Source organism: Mustela nivalis, assembly GCF_964662115.1.
Source record: "Mustela nivalis genome assembly, chromosome: 6".
Classification (NCBI taxonomy): Eukaryota; Metazoa; Chordata; class Mammalia; order Carnivora; family Mustelidae; genus Mustela; species Mustela nivalis.
The window spans coordinates 48,386,931-48,406,979 of record NC_139025.1 but is presented as its reverse complement, the minus strand read 5'-3'; the positions used below and the strand labels follow the sequence as shown (position 1 = coordinate 48,406,979).

The 20,049-nt window shown below is 43.0% G+C and overlaps 1 protein-coding gene across 1 annotated transcript in view; it reads right to left on the bottom strand.

Annotated features, from left to right (window-relative positions):
• The window catches only part of CDKL1 (cyclin dependent kinase like 1), a 53,520-nt gene that overhangs the window by 26,058 nt on the left and 7,413 nt on the right, over positions 1 to 20,049 (bottom strand). The window contains exon 3 of the mRNA XM_082735179.1: positions 1,982 to 2,103. Coding sequence (XP_082591305.1) covers positions 1,982 to 2,103 — 122 coding nt within the window. The remainder of the gene's footprint in view (positions 1 to 1,981; positions 2,104 to 20,049) is intronic.

Below are 20,049 nucleotides of genomic sequence, written 5' to 3'. Positions count from 1 at the left end.
ATCTTATTCTTCAAGTTTGCTCATTCATTAGCATTCCTCAGGTCAATCTTATATTGACAAACCATGGCACGTGTTCATTTGGAAATGCTGCTTGTACTTAAACCAACACATATCTACTGGTCTTCCCCTTCCCTAACCCACCTCCATATTAAAGCATTTTCTATTTCCTGGAACATATATAACATATACAACATATATAACACACATATATAACATATATAGCATATACATACATTTATAACATATATAACACTAGCTGATGGAGTTAAAGAAAAAATCTGCTTTCAAAACTCTAATCATTCCTTGTCCACTCTTTTTTTTTCCTTTTGCACAAACTCTATACCAAAAAAAAGAACAGACTCCCACTTTCAGTCTCCCACTAATCTGTGTTTCCAAGTGATTCAATCTAACATGATTAATCAAACGTCCTGCAATATCTCCCTAGTACCAAAGACCCAGAAGAATTCATACTAATAGGCTTAACTGAAGTGTCAGTTGCAAGCTGTCAAAAGAACAAATCTCAACATGCTAAATGTTTTCTCCCTTGAACATAATTTCTCCGTATCAATGACTTTCTGAAGGGAAGTGTCTGTTCTCTTGGCTCTCTTTGGCTGTGTAAATTAACACCAAAAGCCTGTGCCATGGTCACTTACAAACCACAAGCCACTTTAATCCCATTTGCCTGGATATCACGGTTGATCATGTAGGTACCACCACGTGGCAAAGAGCAAGCCCTTGGTCAGGGCTTGAAGACATTGTTGAAAGAGCCACAACCTCTAGACTCCAGAGTGTGAATGTAAGCAGGAACGGGGTGCCACTTTCCCACTCTGATATCCAACACCACTCTGCATATTGTTGCCAGCCAAAGCGGGGCTCCCAGGCGCCCAGCAAAAGGAGAACTATTTGCCATTCAACTCGAAGGCCACCTCCTCCAGGAAGTCAACTCTGACTGACCCGCTTGGAGTTACATCTTCCAGGGCCTGCTAATCATTCTAGCAATTGGCCCCAAGGATAGTTGCATCACTTGACCTGAGGCAGAGTTTTCCAATGGACTTTATATATGCAGATGCCTTCTTCTAGGACTTTCTTCTCAAGTGGCTACAGAGGTTGAGAAAAGCCTGCAGCCAGACTTCCTATTTCAAATTTTTCCCCTCTATCACATGCTATGTACACATACCTTCCCAAATCCACCTTGTGAGACTCATCTGCAAGGCAAAACGAAGCCAGCATAGAGAAGAGTCGAGAGAGAAAAAATGCACCACCCATGGTGTTCTGCCTTTTAAACACCCAGCCGAGGAGGAGTAGGTGGGCACCAAAATCTAACCTGTGCTCTGCTCACTCTGGTGAGGGGCTACCTTCCACCAGAGGAAAGGACACACACACCCTTTTTTTGCAGACAAAGGCTCTGTCTGCTCACCAAGCCTTCTTGTAATGTCTGTGCTGCAGATCGATGGGTGATAAGATCATCAGAGCCTCCAGGATTTCACCATCCTTCCCAGGCTCAGCCACTGCCACAGTCCTTTCCACCTAAGCTTGCCTCAGTGGGTTCTGGTCCCTTGTCACCAAAGAATTCCTGACCAATACAGGAGATCAGACGCCTAGATCGTTCTGGGTGAAATGGCGTGTTTGCTCTAGCCTTAAACCTCCCTTTGGCTGTTGTCTCTGGACTCATGCTTTGAATCTCCAATCCTTACACTTCCCTAGCCAGGTACGACTAACCAGTAATAGCCTTCTTTTTCTTTCTCAGAGACACAGATAATCTAACAAAGAAATTAAGTTCAATGAATAATGCTGCATTTTCTTCTTGAAAATGAGGACTTATGATCGCTGTCCCAACCTTTTCAATAACTCTTCTGCTGTCGAGCCCAGCTGTGCAAACATCACCTGCTCCTGCCTGGTCGGCAAAAGGGCCCCTGTTCATCTTCCCTCGTAAATCCCCGTGTGTGCTGCTGTGGTTCATGTGTAAGGAACGGTCACTCACCCTCTTTGGTGTCTGTCCAACTCATGGAGAACTGTGTGGTCACAGTACTCAAACACCAGGTGAAGCTTCCGCTTCTTTCTGAAGACTTCGATGAGGTTCACAAGGTTGGGATGCTTGAGTTGCTGAAAACACAGAAAACAAGGTTTGCCAAGCTGGGTCTGTGACGGATAGCTTTCTCTAATTCCCCAAGAAAAAGAGAGCGGTTTGCGCTTTAGGGAGTTTCTTGTCTTGGGCTGAAGGAAACTGCAAACAGTATGACCTTACAGCTCCCAAGGAGCTCTTAGCAGCTAGGGAATGATTAAGCCTCACCCAGGTGGCTGGTGAAAGCAGAGAGAGAGATGAGAAGTCTGGAAAAGAAAGGAGAATGAAAAATCAGGGGCGATTTTTAGTTAACGCAAACCCATCCTTTAAGGCTCAGATCAAATGTCTCTGTCTAAAGAAGGGTCTCCGGATCTCCTCCCCAGGCTGGTCTGGTGTCCCGGTACATCTCCTAGTCCCTGAAATAGGTCTCCTTGGCAATCCTCTGGAATTACCAAATAATCGTTTGACTCTTCAATGTCTTCTGCTGTCAGTAGATACAATAGATGAAACCAGTGAAAATAAGAATCATGACCTCAAGGTTCTCTTATTTCCTCCAAATGATGTGGCTGTACCCCTAGCACAGGGCCTCACGCATAATAGACATTTGACAATTATTTGTAAATGAATGAGTAAATCATGTTTCCTAGGTTGATGAAACATTTTTTTATTTTTATTTTTTTTATAGTTTGCATTTTTAAAGATTTTATTTATTTATTTGACAGAGAGAAATCACAAGTAGACAGAGAGGCAGGCAGAGAGAGAGAGAGAGGGAAGCAGGCTCCCTGCTGAGCAGAGAACCTGATGCGGGACTCGATCCCAAGACCCTGAGATCATGACCTGAGCCGAAGGCAGCGGCTTAATCCACTGAGCCACCCAGACGCCCCATGATGAAACAGAAGAACGAGGAATACTCGCTAAGCCAATGTGCCTGAAGGTGTGTATCTAGAGAAAAAAAAATAAAAGGTCGGAATCAGGGTTGTGTTGCCAAGGCTAAATCTTGCTCTTAACTTCCTGGACCCTTCTGTCTTCAATCCTGTGGGAAACACGGCAACTAGGCAAATGAATTATTGTGAAGAGAGTCAAAATGAGTAACTTTCTTCAGGGCGTGAAGGCCTTCCCAACAGCTGGCTAAGAAACAAAAGAGGAAGCCAGATGACATTACCACTGCCTCAATTCTAGCAGTCAAAGCAAAGCACAAGACACCCTCCATGCCCAGATTCTGTCCTGAGGAAGCCCAGGATGAAGGAGCCCAATGGGAGGGAGGCCCAGGCACCCTGGCAGAGCTCAGCCCCCAGCCGAGCCCACCTACACTCAGCTTCAAGAGTAAACCCAGGCAAGGCCTACTGAAGGAACACTCCAGCAAACCGTGGAATTGTGAGAAATAAAAGATTCTCGTCCGGAGCTCCTGAGTGTGGGGGAGGTTATACCGCGATAGAGCAACAGATAACCTGTGCTAGGTCGCAGGGACTACTGGAAACTATAGACGCCCACACCCCATTCCCAGAGACCCTGAACTGGTCTTAGGTAGGGGCCAGGCATCTGGTTTTTTTCCTCAGAATTCTCTGGGTGATTCAATATGTAGCCAGAGGTATTGATCACGTACAAGCAGATATTTCATAAGAGGTAAAAGGTGTTAGGAGAAAAAGTGAAGAAGTGGAACTGCCAGCTGTACCACAGTTGTGCGGGCAAGAAGAGAGGCAGCCAACAATAGGAATATGGAAGAAGACAGCTATTTTCTGGTTTTCTTTGTAATATCCCTCTGTGTCTTTGACTTTGAAGTTCCTCCTCTAGATACGATGCTTGATGAAACAAATATAAAACAGCCACGATACTTTATAGGCTGTTAGTCCCATGTGGGCCTTGGAACAGAGGGCCCTTGAAGCTACAAAACCCCACATTTACGGTAACATATCTGGAAACTTCTAGCCTGAGCTAGCATTTTCCAGAATAGTAGAACAGATCTGACCACTGTCTTACACCAAAGAATCGCGTTGGCTTAGATGTCTCCAACAGTAAACAACCAGTTTGAGGGGGCTAAGTGGCAGCATGAAGATAGAATTAGCAGAAAACAGAGGCTTCCTTTCAGGCTCTGTAACAGTGCTATCCATAGGTCCAGACTTCAAATCTTAGAATTTTTTTTTTTTAAAGATTTTATTTATTTTTGACAGAGAGAGATTGCAAGAGCGGGAACACAAGCAAGGGAGGAGCTAGAGAGGGAGAAGCAGGCTCCCCGCTGAGCAGGGAGTCTGATGTGGGTCTCTATCCCAGGACCCTGGGATCATGACCTAAGCAGAAAGCAGATGCTTAACTGACTGAGCTACCCAGGCACACCTAAATCTTAGATACTTAAAAAAATTTTTTTGAAGATTTTATTTATTTATTTGAGAGAGAGAGAGCGTGTGCATGTGCACAAGCACAAGCAGGGGGGAGAGTCCCAACAAGAGAGAGAAGCAGACTCCCCACTGAGCAGGGAGCCCAACATAGGGTTCAATTGCAGGATCCTGGGATCATGACCTGAACTGAAGGTAGACGTTTAACAGACTGAGCCAACCAGGTACCTCCAGATTTTAGGGTCTTTCAGTTTTCTGTGATTCTTTCCCATGTTCCGTACGTAGTCCTCACGTGTATCTCTAGGCACAAGTACAAATCTATTAGTTGACTACCCAGACCTTTTCCAGATGCCAAGACTGGTGCCTCCATCTTGTCCTGCCCACAACTACAGGGATCACTGCAGGGCACTGTGGCCTGAGGGTAAAACCCGAAGGCCCTCTCAACTTTGGAAAACCCGAACCCTGGAAACTGTAAGGTATTCCATTCAAATAACCCGTAGATTCTTTCCAGTGTGTGGCTGTTGTAAGTAAAGTGTTGATGAATCATTTACTCACTGGTTCACCTTAACTTTGAAGAAGGCTGGCTTCCATTTCCATCCATGGGAGAAGGGGGCTGAAGGGCTACTGTGAGCCCGCCATGCAGAGCGAGCTCAACAATGTCGGGCACATGGGGACCTCTCCATGGAGGATAACTGCTAATATCACTATTGGGAGTTAGAGCTATTTTATTCAGGATGATTTTCTCTATTCAGCATATTCAACAAGTATTTCTTTATTTTAATGCATTAGTTAAAGTCCTAAGGCTATAGAGACAAATAAAGCCAGCCCTGACCCTACCTTCATGGAGCTTAAGAACCTAAGATAGTGAGGAGATATTAAACACGTAATTACAGACACGAGAAATGTCACGAAAAAACAAGGTAAAGGGTGCTGAGTTTGAGGTTGGTGGGCAGTCCAGGGAAGATCTCCTTGAGGAAGTTAGATAGACACCATCTAGAAGCACCAGAAATACAACTTTATGGCTCTAGAGTTGGCCAAATTGCTTTCCAAAAGGATCATACATATTTACAGCTGTCAGGAGGAGGAGGAGAGTACTTTTTACCATCCCATGGCTGACTCAGAGGTTCAGAGACCTTTGAGGTTGATGATGTGTATCGTCAAATTGCTTCCGGCAATACACATCATGTGACTTTTTAAACCACGTGTGTCTCCTAACCCCCTCCATGAGATAACTGATATGTCACTGAAAATGGGCCACTTACTTACTTCTCCACTTATTTTCAGAACAAACTTAATTAAAAATTGGTCACTAAGACCAAATTCTACTTAGGACTTATAAATTATAAATAAATTATTAACTGTCTCTAGGTTGCCAGGATTCTGGGTAACCAGAACACATTCCAGAACAGCAGATATCTGGAACTCATTCCCAGCTAATGTTCATTTATTCGACAAAGATCTACAGAGCACATGCTCTGTCTCAGGTACTGTTTTAGGCACTAGAGACACACTGGTGAATGGCACGGAAGACTCAGGCATTAAACGAAGTGGCATGAAGAGCTCTACATGTAGATTAGGCTACCTCAGAGGAACTGTTCCTGAGGATGTGGCCTTGAGCTGAGTCCTGGAGGGTGAGAAAGGTCTGACCAGACCAAGGTCAGGAGTGGTGGTAGAGGTGGCTTTCCACAAAGAGAACTGGTCCTGGCCAGAAGGGGATTTAGGCCACTTAACTAAAAGCAGGGGTGCCTGGGTGGCTCAGTGGGTTAAGCCTCTGCCTTCGGCTCAGGTCATGATCTCAGGGTCCTGGGATCGAGCCCTGCATCGGGCCCTCTGCTCAGCAGGGAGACTGCTTCCCCCTCCCCCTCTGCCTGCCTCTCTGCCTGCTTGTGATCTCTCTCTCTCTGTCAAATAAATAAAATCTTAAAAAAAAAAAAAAAAAAAAAAGAACTAAAAGCAGGAGCACCTGGGTGGCTTAGTTGTTAAGTGTCTGCCTTCCGCTTGGGTCATGATCTCAGGGTCCTGGGATCGAGCCCTGCCTCGTGGTTCCTGCTCGGCGGGAGCCTGCTTCTCCCTCTCCCACTCCCTCTTGCTTATATTGCCTCTTTCACTGTGTCTCTCTTTGTCAAATAAATAACTAAAATCTTCAAAAAAAAAAAAAAAAAAGAACTGAAAGACAGTGTGGTTTGAGGGTCAAGTCCATGGAACTGAAGCCAGTTTGACAGTCAGGAGCTCAATCCTGTAGGACCTTGAGGGCCAGGCTAAGAAATTCACACTATATTCCAAGTGTAATGGGAAGCTACTGGAAAGAATTTTAGGAAGATGTGATATGATAATACTACTGGTAAAAATTTTTTTTTTAAGATTTTAGTTATTTATTTGATAGAGAGGGAGCACAAGCAAGGGGAACAGCAGAGGGAAAGGGAGAAACAGGCTCCCCACTGAGCAGGGAGCCCAATGCAGAGCTCGATCCCAGGACTCTGGGATCATGACCTGAGCCAAAGGCAGATGCTTAACCAACAGCCACCCAGGCGTCCCCCATTTGGGTTTTTGCAAGCTCACTATAGTGGCTGGACACAGAATGGTTTGGAGGAGGCAATATGGTGAAAGGAGACCAGGAGCACACTGACAGCTGAGAGACAATGGTGGCTTGAACCGACAGAGGCAGGGAGATTGTGAGAAAGGCAGATGGAATGGGAGATATATTTTGTTCTTAGGATATTCAGGATGCGGTAATGGACCGGAGGTGAGGGATGAGGGAGATGGAGGTGTTAAAAATGACCAGAGGATTGTACAAGGGCAGATGGTGGTGCCATCACTGAGGGGAGGAGCAGGTTTTGGGGAGTATGAAACTACTGTTTTGGGCAGGTTGAGCTGGCAGGGACTCTGAGATATCAAAGCAGAATTGTCTGTCAGGTTGGCAGGAGTTGGAGCTGAAGACAAAAGCTGGGGAGTTGGCATGGGCGTAAGTGAAGTCCTGGGTAGATATGAATTGCCAGTACAGCAAGCAAGAAAGGAAGAGGCCCATCGAACCCCAGCACAAGATGTATGGTGAGGAGGAAGGAGAGGAGAAAGAAGAAAGTCCCTCTAGAGAAGAGAAAAGACAGCAGAGCATGAGGGATGGGCATATCGTGGAAGGAGGAAGTAGCCCTGGTGACAGAGGCTGCTGGAAGATCAGTCCAGGAGCAGGCTTCCCCAGGCGGCTATGTGACCTCTCTGGAAGCCGAATCAGTGCAGGATTGAGACCAGGAGCCAGGTCCTACAGACTTAGCCTCTCAACCTTCCCCATTGCTCTGTTGACGTCCCCATACCTCCGGGGCAGGACTGTAGTCCTGAAACCAGTTTTCAATTGGTAGCCTGGAGGGTTTTTTCACAGCTCCAATATTGTGGAAGTCTGTGTTCACAAGGGTTTGGCTATTTCTGCTTCAACACTGAATGGGCTTCTTCAGGGACATGCGGAGGAATTAGATGAGGAGAAGTTGGCCACGTGATGGATGTTCACACACTTACTCGACATGTTCATTACACATACAAGTAATCTTAATCAAACAGGCTAAACTGCCACATCTACTACAACAACATAGTTAAGGGCTATTTAATTGTAATTCCTTCCTATTTATGAGTGGATAAAGCCAAAGCCTGAGGCCTGGTCTGATTTGTCTGCATTACGATTCACATTGGTCCAGTTTTATGGCTCTTAGTTCAGCCCCTTTAGTTATTCCATACCTAGAAGGCTGGCCAGCTCACACTCAGATCTAGTTTCTAACGGATAAAGTCACCTCCTTTGTTGATGCTATTTTATTTTGGCTTCCCTTTTGTTTTCTGTTTTGAACACAAGTCTTTCATACTGTGTTACAAAGAGAAGAATCTTCTCTGCCATTAAAAGAAGAACTCCATTTTTGTTAGCTGCATTTAACCTGACCTTTACTTGGTTTACACTTCAGAGCTGAGAAGGCTACATCTGCTTCTTGGTCAGCTCCATCTGGTCATCGGCCCTGTGTTTTCACCGATCACCCATTTGTTGTGATAAGCACAGGCTTCTACATCCTCCAAGGTCAAAGGGTTAGCTTGTTTAGCCCACAGCACTTTGAAGAATTTTAAAACCCTGGTTACCAGGATTCTCTTGAAAATGCTGCAGATCTAGCAATATTGGGCCTGTAGTCTCTGCAGCCTCATTGAGCTAGGGCCTCACTAGGCAGCTGCTCCCTGTAGAAGAGGCCAGTGCTCTTAGTGCACCGCAGTCCCCACCACTCCCTATCTCTCTCCAACACTAAAGCCAAGTGAAAGCTGTCTTCCCTCATCACTCTTGCGTGATTACTTTTCTTATCTGAGAGTTAAAAGCAAACTATTTAACATACCTGTGTTTCTATCAAAAGTAGAAAAATGTACAAGCAATAGAAATTTCTTCAGGAGCCCCTGGGGGTGCTCAGTCAGTTAAGCATCTGCCTTCAGCTCAGGTTATGATCTCAGGGTCCTGGGATTGAGCCCCACCCACACCACACCAGGGCTCATTGCTCAGCAGGGAGTCTCTTTCTTCCTTTCCTTTGCCCCTTCCCCTGCTCATGCTGAGTGGATAAAATCTTAAAAAAAAAAAATGAAATGACTGCTTATTTTAAGACAAATAAGAAAAGATATATTTATTTACAGAAGGGAAGCATTTCTCCCACCCCTGTCTGGCCTTGCAGGTAGCAGGTTTGTGACCTCTACCTTGGGGAGTCCTTGATGGTCACATGTTTCTGGATTAACCAGTATACAGACCATTATATCCATGGTCTCTCCTATCCTTCAAGTGTTCAAAGATTCTTATTCTTTGCAGGGTGATTGGGGGATATTTATCCTGTCTGTGCTGCAGACAAAAGCAACAGACTATTTTCTCAATGATCATATCCCGTTTTCCTTTCAAAAGCATTCTTCTCCCACAACCATGATAAATAATAAAAGAAGAGATTAAATTTTAGAAAGTGGGAGCTGTCTTAGTAAGATGTTTTTTACAGGTCGTTACAATTCTTTTTTTTTTTTTTTAATTGGGCTTGAACTTTTATTTTTTTAAGATTTTATTTATTTATTTGACAGACAGAGATCAAAGTAGGCAGAGAGGCAGGCAGAGAGAGAGGGGGAAGCTGGCTCCCTGCTGAGCAGAAAGCCTGACGTGGGGCTCTATCCCAGGACTCTGAGATCCAGGACATTATAATTCTTGAACTTGACTTTAGGTTTTAGTTACAGAGACATATAGTAGGAATTTTTTATCTGCTAACATTCACACAGAATGGAGAAAACTGATGCACCTCTCCTTTATAGTAATTAATCTTGAGTACTTCCCAAGGATTCCCAGATCAGCATATTATGACCCTGTCAAGCACGTGGGATCCAGCAAGATTGGAAGCTTGTCCAAACTAAGAAGCAGAGAAAGAATCAAGTTCTTTGTATTTCCTCTCACTCTTCCCTCTCCCTGCAATGAATGCTCTTAAATACATCATGAAACTCAGCGTTAGAATTAACAACAGCAGTACCCAATTTGTTTTTGATTCAGAAAGAAAGCTCTAAATTTCACCTTAACCCCATGTAAGGTTTTTCGAAGTACAGGTATGGTCCTGAAGAAATGATGCCACTGAAAAACCTATATAAAAATGTCAGTTCCGGGGCACCTGGGTGGCTAAATCGGTTGGGCACCTGCCTTCAGCTCAGGTCATGATCCTGGACTCCCAGATTGAGCCCTAAATCGGGCTCCCTGCTCGGCAGGGAATCTGCTTCTCCCTCTGTTCCTCACCCTGCACTCTCAAGTAAGTAAAATGGTCTTTATCTTTAAAAAAATTTTTAAAAGGTCAGTTCTAAAAGTAATCCATAGAAGGGTACCTAGGTGGCTCAGTGGGTTAAACTTCTGCCTTTGGCTCAGGTCATGATCTCAGGGTCCTGGGATCAAGCCCCACGTGGGGCTCTCTGCTTGGCGGGGAGCCTGCTTCCCCCTCTCTCTCTACCTGCCTCTCTGCCTACTTGTGATCTCTCCGTCAAATAAATAAAATTTTTTTAAAAAGATAAAATAAAAATAATACCTAGATATAAGGCGATTTCAATTAGAATCCAAAAGGATTTTTTCTGAACTAGGTAAAATGCCTTTTACATTCATACAGAACTACTACTGTTTTAAAATTGCCAAGGAAAAAAAACGGTCATGGCGACTAGTTTTACCAGATAGCAAAATTTTCAATAAAGTGCCTATAATCATTATCATCAGCATCAGCATCATCGTGAATAGGCCAGCAGGCTATGAAGAAATAGAAGCAGTACAGAGTCTAGAACTAAATCCACACATTTATGGGAAATTAACATGACCAGGTAGTACTTCAATACAGTTGAAAACAATGTGCTTTATTTAAAATTGATTCTGGAAAAATGACTATCCATTAGGAACATGAGAACCACATCTTACCACTCTATATAGAAGAATCATTTTCAGATAGGTTAAAAATTCTAGCATTAAAATACTAGAAATACTAGAAAAAAATTTAGGAGGAACTTTCTATGACCCTGGGATAGAAGAAAACATCCCCCAAAACAAGATATCTAGAAGAAAAAAGAAAAGATAGGCAAGTTTGGCCACAAGAGAGTAAGATGATGTTGAGAAGATGGCAAAAGTTCTGGAGTTGTAGGGGCGCCTGGCGGGGGCTCAGACGGTTGAAACAGGCAGGTTTCAGCTCAGGTGTTGATCTCATGGGTGGTGGGATCGGGCCCCAGGTTGGGCTCCACACTCAGCAGGGAGTCTGCTTGAGAATTGGCTCCCTCTACTCCTCCCCCCGTGATGTGCATGCTCTCTCTCTAAAGTAAATAAATCAATCTTTAAAGTTTTTTTTTTTTAAGATTTTATTTATTTATTTGACAGAGAGAGAGGGAGCACAAGCAAGGGGAACAGCAGAGGGAGAGGGAGAAATAGACTCCCCACTGAGCAGGGAGCCCAATGCAGAGCTCAGTCCCAGGACCCTGGGATCATGACCTGAACAGAAGGCAGAGGCTTAACGACTAAGCCACCCAGGTGCCCCAATAAATCGATCTTTAAAACAAAAGTTCTGGAGCTGCATGGCATTGATGGTTGCACACCATTGTGAATGTCCTTAATGTCACTCAACTATATATACACTTAAAAATAGTTCAAATGGTAAAATTTATGTTATATGTATTTTACCCTAATAAAAAAATAAAATAATGTTGGTTTGTTAAAAAACGAAGAACAAAACCACTGGAAACAAAGGTAAAAGGCAAATAATTGGCAGGGAAATATCTGTTATGACAAATAAAGGACTACAGCCCTACTATTACAAAGACATTTCATGTGCTATGAAGAAAAAGGCACCATAGTGGGAAAATGGGCAAAAGATGTAAGCAGGTAATACACAGAAGAGGAAATATAAATGATCCAGAGACATGAAAAGACAATATCACTAGTAGTCAGAGAAGGGCAAATCAGAGCAAGAAGGTGAAGCGACCTGTTTTCCTAACAAACATTTCACGAATTGGTAACATTAAGAGTTGCCAAGGATACAGGGAAATAGATCTTCTCACACTTGGTTGGTTAGACTTTTGGAGAAAGTTACTAGCAGTATTTATTAAAACAACATACCCAGAAAACACAAGCCAAAGATCTGAGCAGACACATTACCTAAGAAGAGATACAGATGGGAAATAAACGTACGAAAAGATGATCAACATATTTTTTCACTAGGGAGCTGCAAATTCCAGAAACAATGAAATATCATTACATACCTATTAGGATAGCTAAGATCTAAAAACTGCCGGCCACACCAAATGCTGATGATGATACAGAGCAATGGGAACTCTCCTTCACTGCTAGTGGGAGTGTAAGACAGTGTGGCCACTCTTGAGACAGTCGGGCAATTTCTTATAAAGCTAAATGTAGTTGTACCATATGATCCAGCAATCATGCTCCTAGGTATTTACCCAAATGATCTGAAAATTTAGATCCACATAAAAACCTCCTCACGAATGTTTATAACAGCTGTATTGATAATGGCCAAAAATTCGAAGCATACAAATTATCTTCCTATAGACAAAAGGATACAAGCTCATGCTCCATCCATAGAATAGGATATTAGTGAAAAGAAGAAATGAGTTATCAAGCCATGAAAAGACATGTACAAAACTTAAATACATATTGTGAAGTCAAGGAAGCTAGTCTGAAAAGATGACATATTGTACAATTCCAATTATATGACATTCTGGAAAAAGCAAAACTATGGGGACAGTAAAAAGATCAGTGATTGCTGGGAATTCAGAGGACATGGGGGAAAACCCACATGTGAAACATGATTTTTAGGGCAATGAAATTATTCTGCCTGATGCTGTAATGGAGAATACATGACATTATGCATTTCTCAAAACCCACAGAATGTTACAGCACAAAGAGTGGACCTTAATGTAGGCAAATTAAAAAAAGAAAAAAAAAAAAACATTTAGGAAGTTGGGGAATCCTCTGTGAGAAAGCAGAATGTGATAAAGTACCTGACCAGTACTTCTTAAAACTGTCATGGCCATTAAATACACAGAAAGTCTAAAATGGCCAAGGTTGGGGCTCCTGGATGGCTCAGTGGGTTAAAGCCTCTGCCTTCGGCTCAGGTCATGATCCCGGAGTTCTGGGATCGAGCCCCACATCGGGCTCTTTGCTCGGCGGAGAGCCTGCTTCCGTCTCTCTCTCTCTGCCTACTTGTGATCTCTGTCAAATAAATAAATAAAAATTTAAAAAAATTAAAATAAAAATAAAATGGCCAAGGCAAGAGAAGCCAAGGGACACTGACAACTAAACGTAATGTGTCCTAGATGGGATCCTGGCACAGAAAAAGGACATTAGATAAAAACTAAGGAAATGTGAGTGAAGTGCTGACTTTAATTAATGATAACATGTCACACCGGTTCATTAGTTATAACAAACGTATCAAACTTGTAAGATGCTAATCACAGGTGGAATTGGGTGCAGGGAATATGGGAATTCTCTGCACAATCTTCTCAACTTTTCTGTACATCTAAAACTATTCTAAAAAATAAAGTGCACTGAAACACATACACAGTCCCCATCTTACCCAGCACACCACTTCCAGAAATATATCCTATATTAATAAAAGCACAGATCTACACAGTCTCTGGCATCTGATATGCAATTCATCAGGTCACACATTCATCATCAATCTGATGAATGTATTCTTCCCAATCTCTACCAGTAAGGAGGATCAAAAGCGGTTCACTTTTTTTTTTTTTTTAAAGCGGTTCACTTTTTGTGGAAAGGACAGCAGTCCACATTCAGCATCTTTTTTTTTTTTTTTAAGATTTTATTTATTTATTTGCTAGAGATTACAAGTAGGCAGAGAGGCAGGCAGAGAGAGAGGAGGAAGCATGCTCCCTGCTGAGCAGAGAGCCCAATGCAGGGCTCGATCCCAGGACCCTAAGATCATGACCTGAGCCAAATGCAGAGGCTTTAACCCACTGAGCCACCCAGGTGCCCCAAACCAAAATAAATATTTTGAAGTTAGTTTCAGAGAGCTAGTTAATACATTACCTTGGGTGGGGGGATAATTTCATTATTTAAAAAGTTATTGAATTACTACCACCCTCTTCAGCCTAGAGGAAAATATTCTGCATCCCCCATGGTGTTGCCAAGGAATCATTCCTTAGCACTTAAAAAAAAAAAAAGATTTTATTTATTTATTTGACAGAGATCACAAGTAGGCACAGAGGCAGAGAGAGAGAGAGAGGAGGAAGCAGGCTCCCCGCTGAGTAGAGAGCCCGATACAGGGGCTCAATCCCAGGACCCTGGGATCAGGACCTGAACCAAAGGCAGAGGCTTAACCCACTGAGCCACCCAGGTGGCTTTTTTTTTTTTTTTTAGCACTTTTGATAAAGGAAAGCCATCTTCATCTCGTGTGTCCTCCAAATGCCAAGAATCCCACTGTAGACACCCTAGCTAATATTTTGTTTTGGAGACAACTAGAGAAGGAAAGAATGTGACATATGGAGTGGGAAAGTACCTGGGTGGAGAGGTGGAGAGGAGCCTGAAGTTTATTTATGGTAGGTTTCCTGTAGACAGCATGGATGGAACAGTATACCAGGCTGGTCCTCTGGCCACTGACCTAGGCTGAGATCCCTTCTGGGTTCCTCTCAAGACTCAGCACAGGCTAAGGATGTGCACAGTGGATGCTCCATTTGTTTTGTTGATTAATAAAGTATATGGAAAGTTCCAGAAAAGAAGCAATAGTACAAATTGTGGTCAAAATGAAAATTAACAATGGCAGAGCCAAAAATTAATGCATCAACGTACTGACAGTTACGAAATAAGTTATTTGTTCAGTTTATACAGAAGTTGATAGCTTCCACTGGTGTAGAAGTCACTTTACATTATTTTTTTTTTAAGATTTTATTTATTTATTTTACAGAGAGAGAAATCACAAGTAGGCAGAGAGGCAGGCAGAGAGAAAGAGGAGGAAGCAGGCTCCCTGCTGAGCAGAGAGCCTGATGGGAGGCTCGATCCCAGGACCCTGAGATCATGACCTGAGCCGAAGGCAGAGGCTTTAACCCACTGAGCCACCCAGGCGCCCCCACTTTGCATTATTTTAACAGAAAGAGGAATTAAGCTCCAATTTTTCAACCACGCCAGTTTATAAAATTGTATTTTTACCACAGTGCTTTTTAAAGTTAATAAGAAATAAAGAAGGTTAATAATTAGCAAGAACATATGCCTATGAAAGCAAATTTGTGTCTAAGACATTGGTCCTCCCAAATGAAAGGGTGAATTAAAACAGTAAAAAAATTTAAAGGGAAATTAAATACAAGCCTGGTGCATTAAAAATTTTTTCCATTTGGTATGAAAAGTAGTTCCTTCTAGCAAGGTTTCATTATTTGATAATGACTATCTGTAACATGAGTTGTCCCCTTAAAATTTCCTTTGCTGAAAATACAAGTAATTTAAGTGGCCAAAAAGGTAATAGCATAATTATATTATTTTATCGATGTGCACTATAAAACCAGGACACTGACACATACTGGCATGTAGTTAATCTTCCTACAAACTCAGGGTCTCTATGAAGGTAATGAGCTGCCAGCCTGTTGATTTCTGCTTTTGTTTCTGAAGTATTTGTGTGGCGGCTTTATTACTTAGGGGTTCATTACACAGCAGAAATATAATCTTTCTGTATAAACAAGTTGTGAGCTAAGCCCTAAATTCTTACAATAGACAAACAAAAACAGCCCGTTACTATTTGCAGTCAGTATGTTATCTTGTAAAATTAAAATTAAACAGGTGTCCCTGTTGAACAAATCAGGAAGGAGGATAACAAGGGGGATTTGTTGGGTTTCTATCACTGTGGGCAAGGGAATGCTCTGCTTTGCCTTCCACACTATTGACAGCCAGTTCCCATGAACTCCCAACATCTATCTATGTATTAGTAATGAACCTCAAGGGGCCAGATCTGCCAGTCTGTAAGGAGAACATCTGCATATAGTGAAAGCTTTACAATCCAAAGGCCCAAAATGGAGTCTGTGGGCCAAGTATCATCGGCAGATGGGTTCTGTTTGGCCTGAACGGCCTTTGACATTTTAAAAAATTCATTGTCAACATTTTTAAAGTCACCTTTCATTCTCACTAAAAGGAACCAGGGCTCCTTGGGAAAATGGTTGATTCCAGAGCTGGGGCGGGATGAGCCTGGTAGACTTTGCTGTCACACATAGGAAAGAAGTACTCAAGGTGGGATGTCTGGGAGGATCGGTCAGTTAAGATTCTGCCTTTGTCTCTGTCACAGTCCCAGGATCCTGGGATCCAGCTCTGCACTGGGTTCCCTGCTGGGTAGGGAGCCTGCTTCTCCCTCTGCCTGCTACTTCCTGTGCTTGTGCTCTTTCTCTGTTTCTCTCTCTGACAAATAAATAAATAAATTCTTAAAAAAAAAAAAAAAGTACTCAAGGAACAGTAGTGTCTGTCAGAACAAAGGAGCAGGATAAAATGTGTGACCATTTGAGAATCAAAAAGAAGAATCACAACAATGGTTTGTAACAAGTTGAATTTTTTAAAAAGTCCACAAATTCTCTGTGATACTAAAGAGTGTGTATGAGGTGGGTACAGGTGGTATGTGAAGGAAAGTGGTTTTTGTTTTGTTTGTTTGTTTGTTTTCCCCTAACAGAAAAACCATAAGTAATGAATGTGGAAAGAAATTTGAAAATCACCATTTTACAAGAACTCTTCCTATAATTGATTCAAGCAAAGATCACTGGGTGAAAGTTGTTGGGACACAAGGTGGTCACACCATCTCAGCATATCTCCCCACAGATCACACACTAACTATAAAAAGGAAAATATTTCTTTACAATTGGGAAATCCAGAAGACCCATCTTGATCAAGAGATCAAAGCTGAGAGCAGCAACTAGAGGCCATGCTGACACTCTGTACTTCCTGCTAAGAACCAGTATGGCGGACACATCCTCACGCCTGCAGTGGAAACAACCACAGTCCGTGTGGAAGCACATTCTGAGGAACAACTGGCCTGCATGCTTCAAAATGCTGGTGTTAAAAGAGATTAAAGAGACATGACAATGAATTGCAGTGTGTGGTCAAGGGTTAGAACCTGGATTTAGATATATAGCTGTAGTTTCGCTTACGGCCATAGCTGTAGTTGTAGTTATACAACCGTTACTGGGACATTATGAGAAACTTGAGCACAGCCCGTATGTTAGATGACGGTATTGAGTCCTTGAGAAATCGTACTGTGGAAATCATATTGTGGTTACACAGAAGAATTCTAGCAAATTCATGATGCATACTTAAGGAAATGATTCAGCTGAGAAGGTATGGGGTGTGAGTGTGTGTGTGAGACAGAGAGAGACAGAGACAGAGACATGGAAAGGAAATGAAGCAGAATTTTCACAGCTGGTTAATGAATCCAGTGAAGAGTATGGAGGTATTCATTATATTATTCTTTCCACATCTGTATATTTTCTTTTTTTGCGTTTTCTTTCTTTCTTTCTTTCTTTCTTTCTTTCTTTCTTTCTTTCTTTCTTTTTTTTTTGTCAAAACAAAAAGTGGTAGGAAAAAAACCCCAGATTTTACATAAAATTCTGATTTCTGGCTGTTTAAAAAAAGACTCAGAAAACCTAACACCGTGGGCTTGTATTGTGTGGGCCGAGCCATGGCCACCTGCCCATCTGACAAGCTACGAAGTTTCCAGCCTGCCCCGTGCCCACCTCCCCATCTAATCTCACACTCAGCCCACTTCCCTCCTTTAGGTCTCTACTGTGATCCCCACACATATTTGACTTTCTGATCTCATGTAAACCATAACTGAGCATGCCAGACATGGCTGTCACAATTTCTAGAAATATGTCACAAATCCATTTGGACAAGCCAATGAAATAATGGACTTGACCTAGAAATGGCACCTACACTAGCAACAGCCCGTATGTTAGATGACGGACTAAATTCTACAAAACGTCACAGAATTTTCCAGTGAGATTTTTAGTGAGCTGTGAAATATTATTCAATGAATACTGGGGAAATATTTCTTCAACTAATATTAGGGGAGCAGAAGCCCTTAAAAATTATGAACTCTCTAATCGGAGTCTAATGCTAGGGAGCATTTACATGGTACTCTGTTAGCATTCAGTGGAATGTGGCCCTGGGCACAGCAGCACATGGAATTAAGTACTTAATAAAGGCTTTGCGTACAGGGACCCTTGCCAGTTGTACCTGCCACAGCACCTTATCATCGCTGGGCTGCTAACTTGCCCAGCAGTATTTCTGGTCTGGTATTTTCTAGCAGTGAACCTCTTGGGACAGACTGCGTGAGGTGCTTGACGCTCAATGCCTCTCTGTGGTACAAAATCCCACCTTTCTGTCTTCCCACCATGCATCTTTCTCATCTTTCTCTCCTAGACTTTTTTTCTGACCCTTCACTTTCCTGCCCTTGCACCCGTTAAGGCTGCTTGACCACTGTGAGCTCTTGCTCCCCTCAGCAAAAAGTCAGCATAGCAACGCCAAACACAGACATAAATCAAGGGAGGTGGGCCAGGTTCCAGGCTGCACTGGAGTTGGAGTTGCCCAAGGTCACCCAACAGCTCTGAGCTGGATCAGAAACCACAATTCTTAACTGTGGGTCCTGTCCCCACGCAGTAACAAAGCCCCAGGGCCTCACTGGAAGGTTAATGAAAGTGAGGAGATGATAGGGGGAATAAAGGGAACGCTCTGAATATTCTGTAGGTTATCAGTATTCATGATGGATTCAAATCAAATGAAAGCATGTTTCTGGCACACAAAATACACTCAATATTCTTACCTTCCCCACTCCTCATATTTATCCCCAAAGGATTCCTTTTATACATTTTTTCCAGATCACCTCCCAATGAAATATATGTATGTACATAACATATGTATGCATGTATGTAATCTGTGCTTCAAGGTCACACTCCCTGCACCCATTCTCAAAAACCAATTTTCATCCTCTTGGGGGCGATAACATTGTCATTAAGAGGGCATGCATTGGGGGCGCCTGGGTGGCTCAGTGGGTTAGAGCCTCTGCCATTGGCTCAGGTCATGATCCCAGGGGCCTGGGATTGAGCCCTGCATCGGGCTCTCTGCTCAGCGGGGAGCCTGCTTCCTCCTCTCTCTCTGCCTGCCTCTGTGCCTACTTGTGATCTCTGTCTGTCAAATAAATAAATAAAATATTTTTAAAAAATAAAATAAAATAATCTACAGGGTTATAGAACCAGAGCTGGAAGGAACTGCTATTCCAGTAAAAATTGGCCCCTGAGGGTCCACAGAAGCCGTGAGTCCCACAGCTAAGGCCCTGGCGGAAGGAGGGCAGGGCGAAGACTGAGGACGGTAACCGAGACTTCAGAGTGTGGTGTTGGGTGTAACTGGGTGGTTACATGTGGGAGCAGCAATGTATGGTCGTGGGGACAGATAAAACTGGGTCTGCGTTCCAGTTTATTCACTAGAGGTCATTAACCATCCGAATCCATATGTAAGATGAGATAACAATACCCACTTCCTAAGTTTGTTATATTTTGTGCACCCTACATAATGATACTTTGTACCTTGCCCAAGTCTACTGGGTCACCAAATGGCAAGATGTGATTCCTTCTGCTTGCCTGTATCTTGTTTTCTTGTCTTCTGGAAGCAAGTTGTCATAGACAGTGTCCTAGTTGCTGCTTTCAGCCTTGACTGCTGTTGGTCTAATCTATTCCTAAGGCCCCCACATCACCTGCCACGCTGCTGAATGTCTGCCTAGGTACCTCACAGTGGTGCTGTCCGGTACTTTACCTCGACTCCTCTGGGAGCATCTATTTTTCCTACCACAGCTGTTGGCATTCTCTGTTTCCTCCTCCAAGTGTTCTGTCATTTTCATTCAGCAGAGAGGGGATCAGCATCATAAATTTGGTATACAATGATTCTGGGTTGATCGGGTCACATTTGTTTTGAAACACATGGCCTTTTTCTTGTTGGACATACAGATAGTCCCCAGGAGTTGGGCTGGGTTCAGTTAAGCCTCCTGCTTTATGAGCAGCCAGAACTCACGTCCCACTGTAGGCCCTGTGATGACTCTGGCCTTTCAAGCCAGACTTCCTGATGTAAGGGGATTTTCTTGCAGGGATCCTGTTTCTCTGTGTAATCTAGCTTGT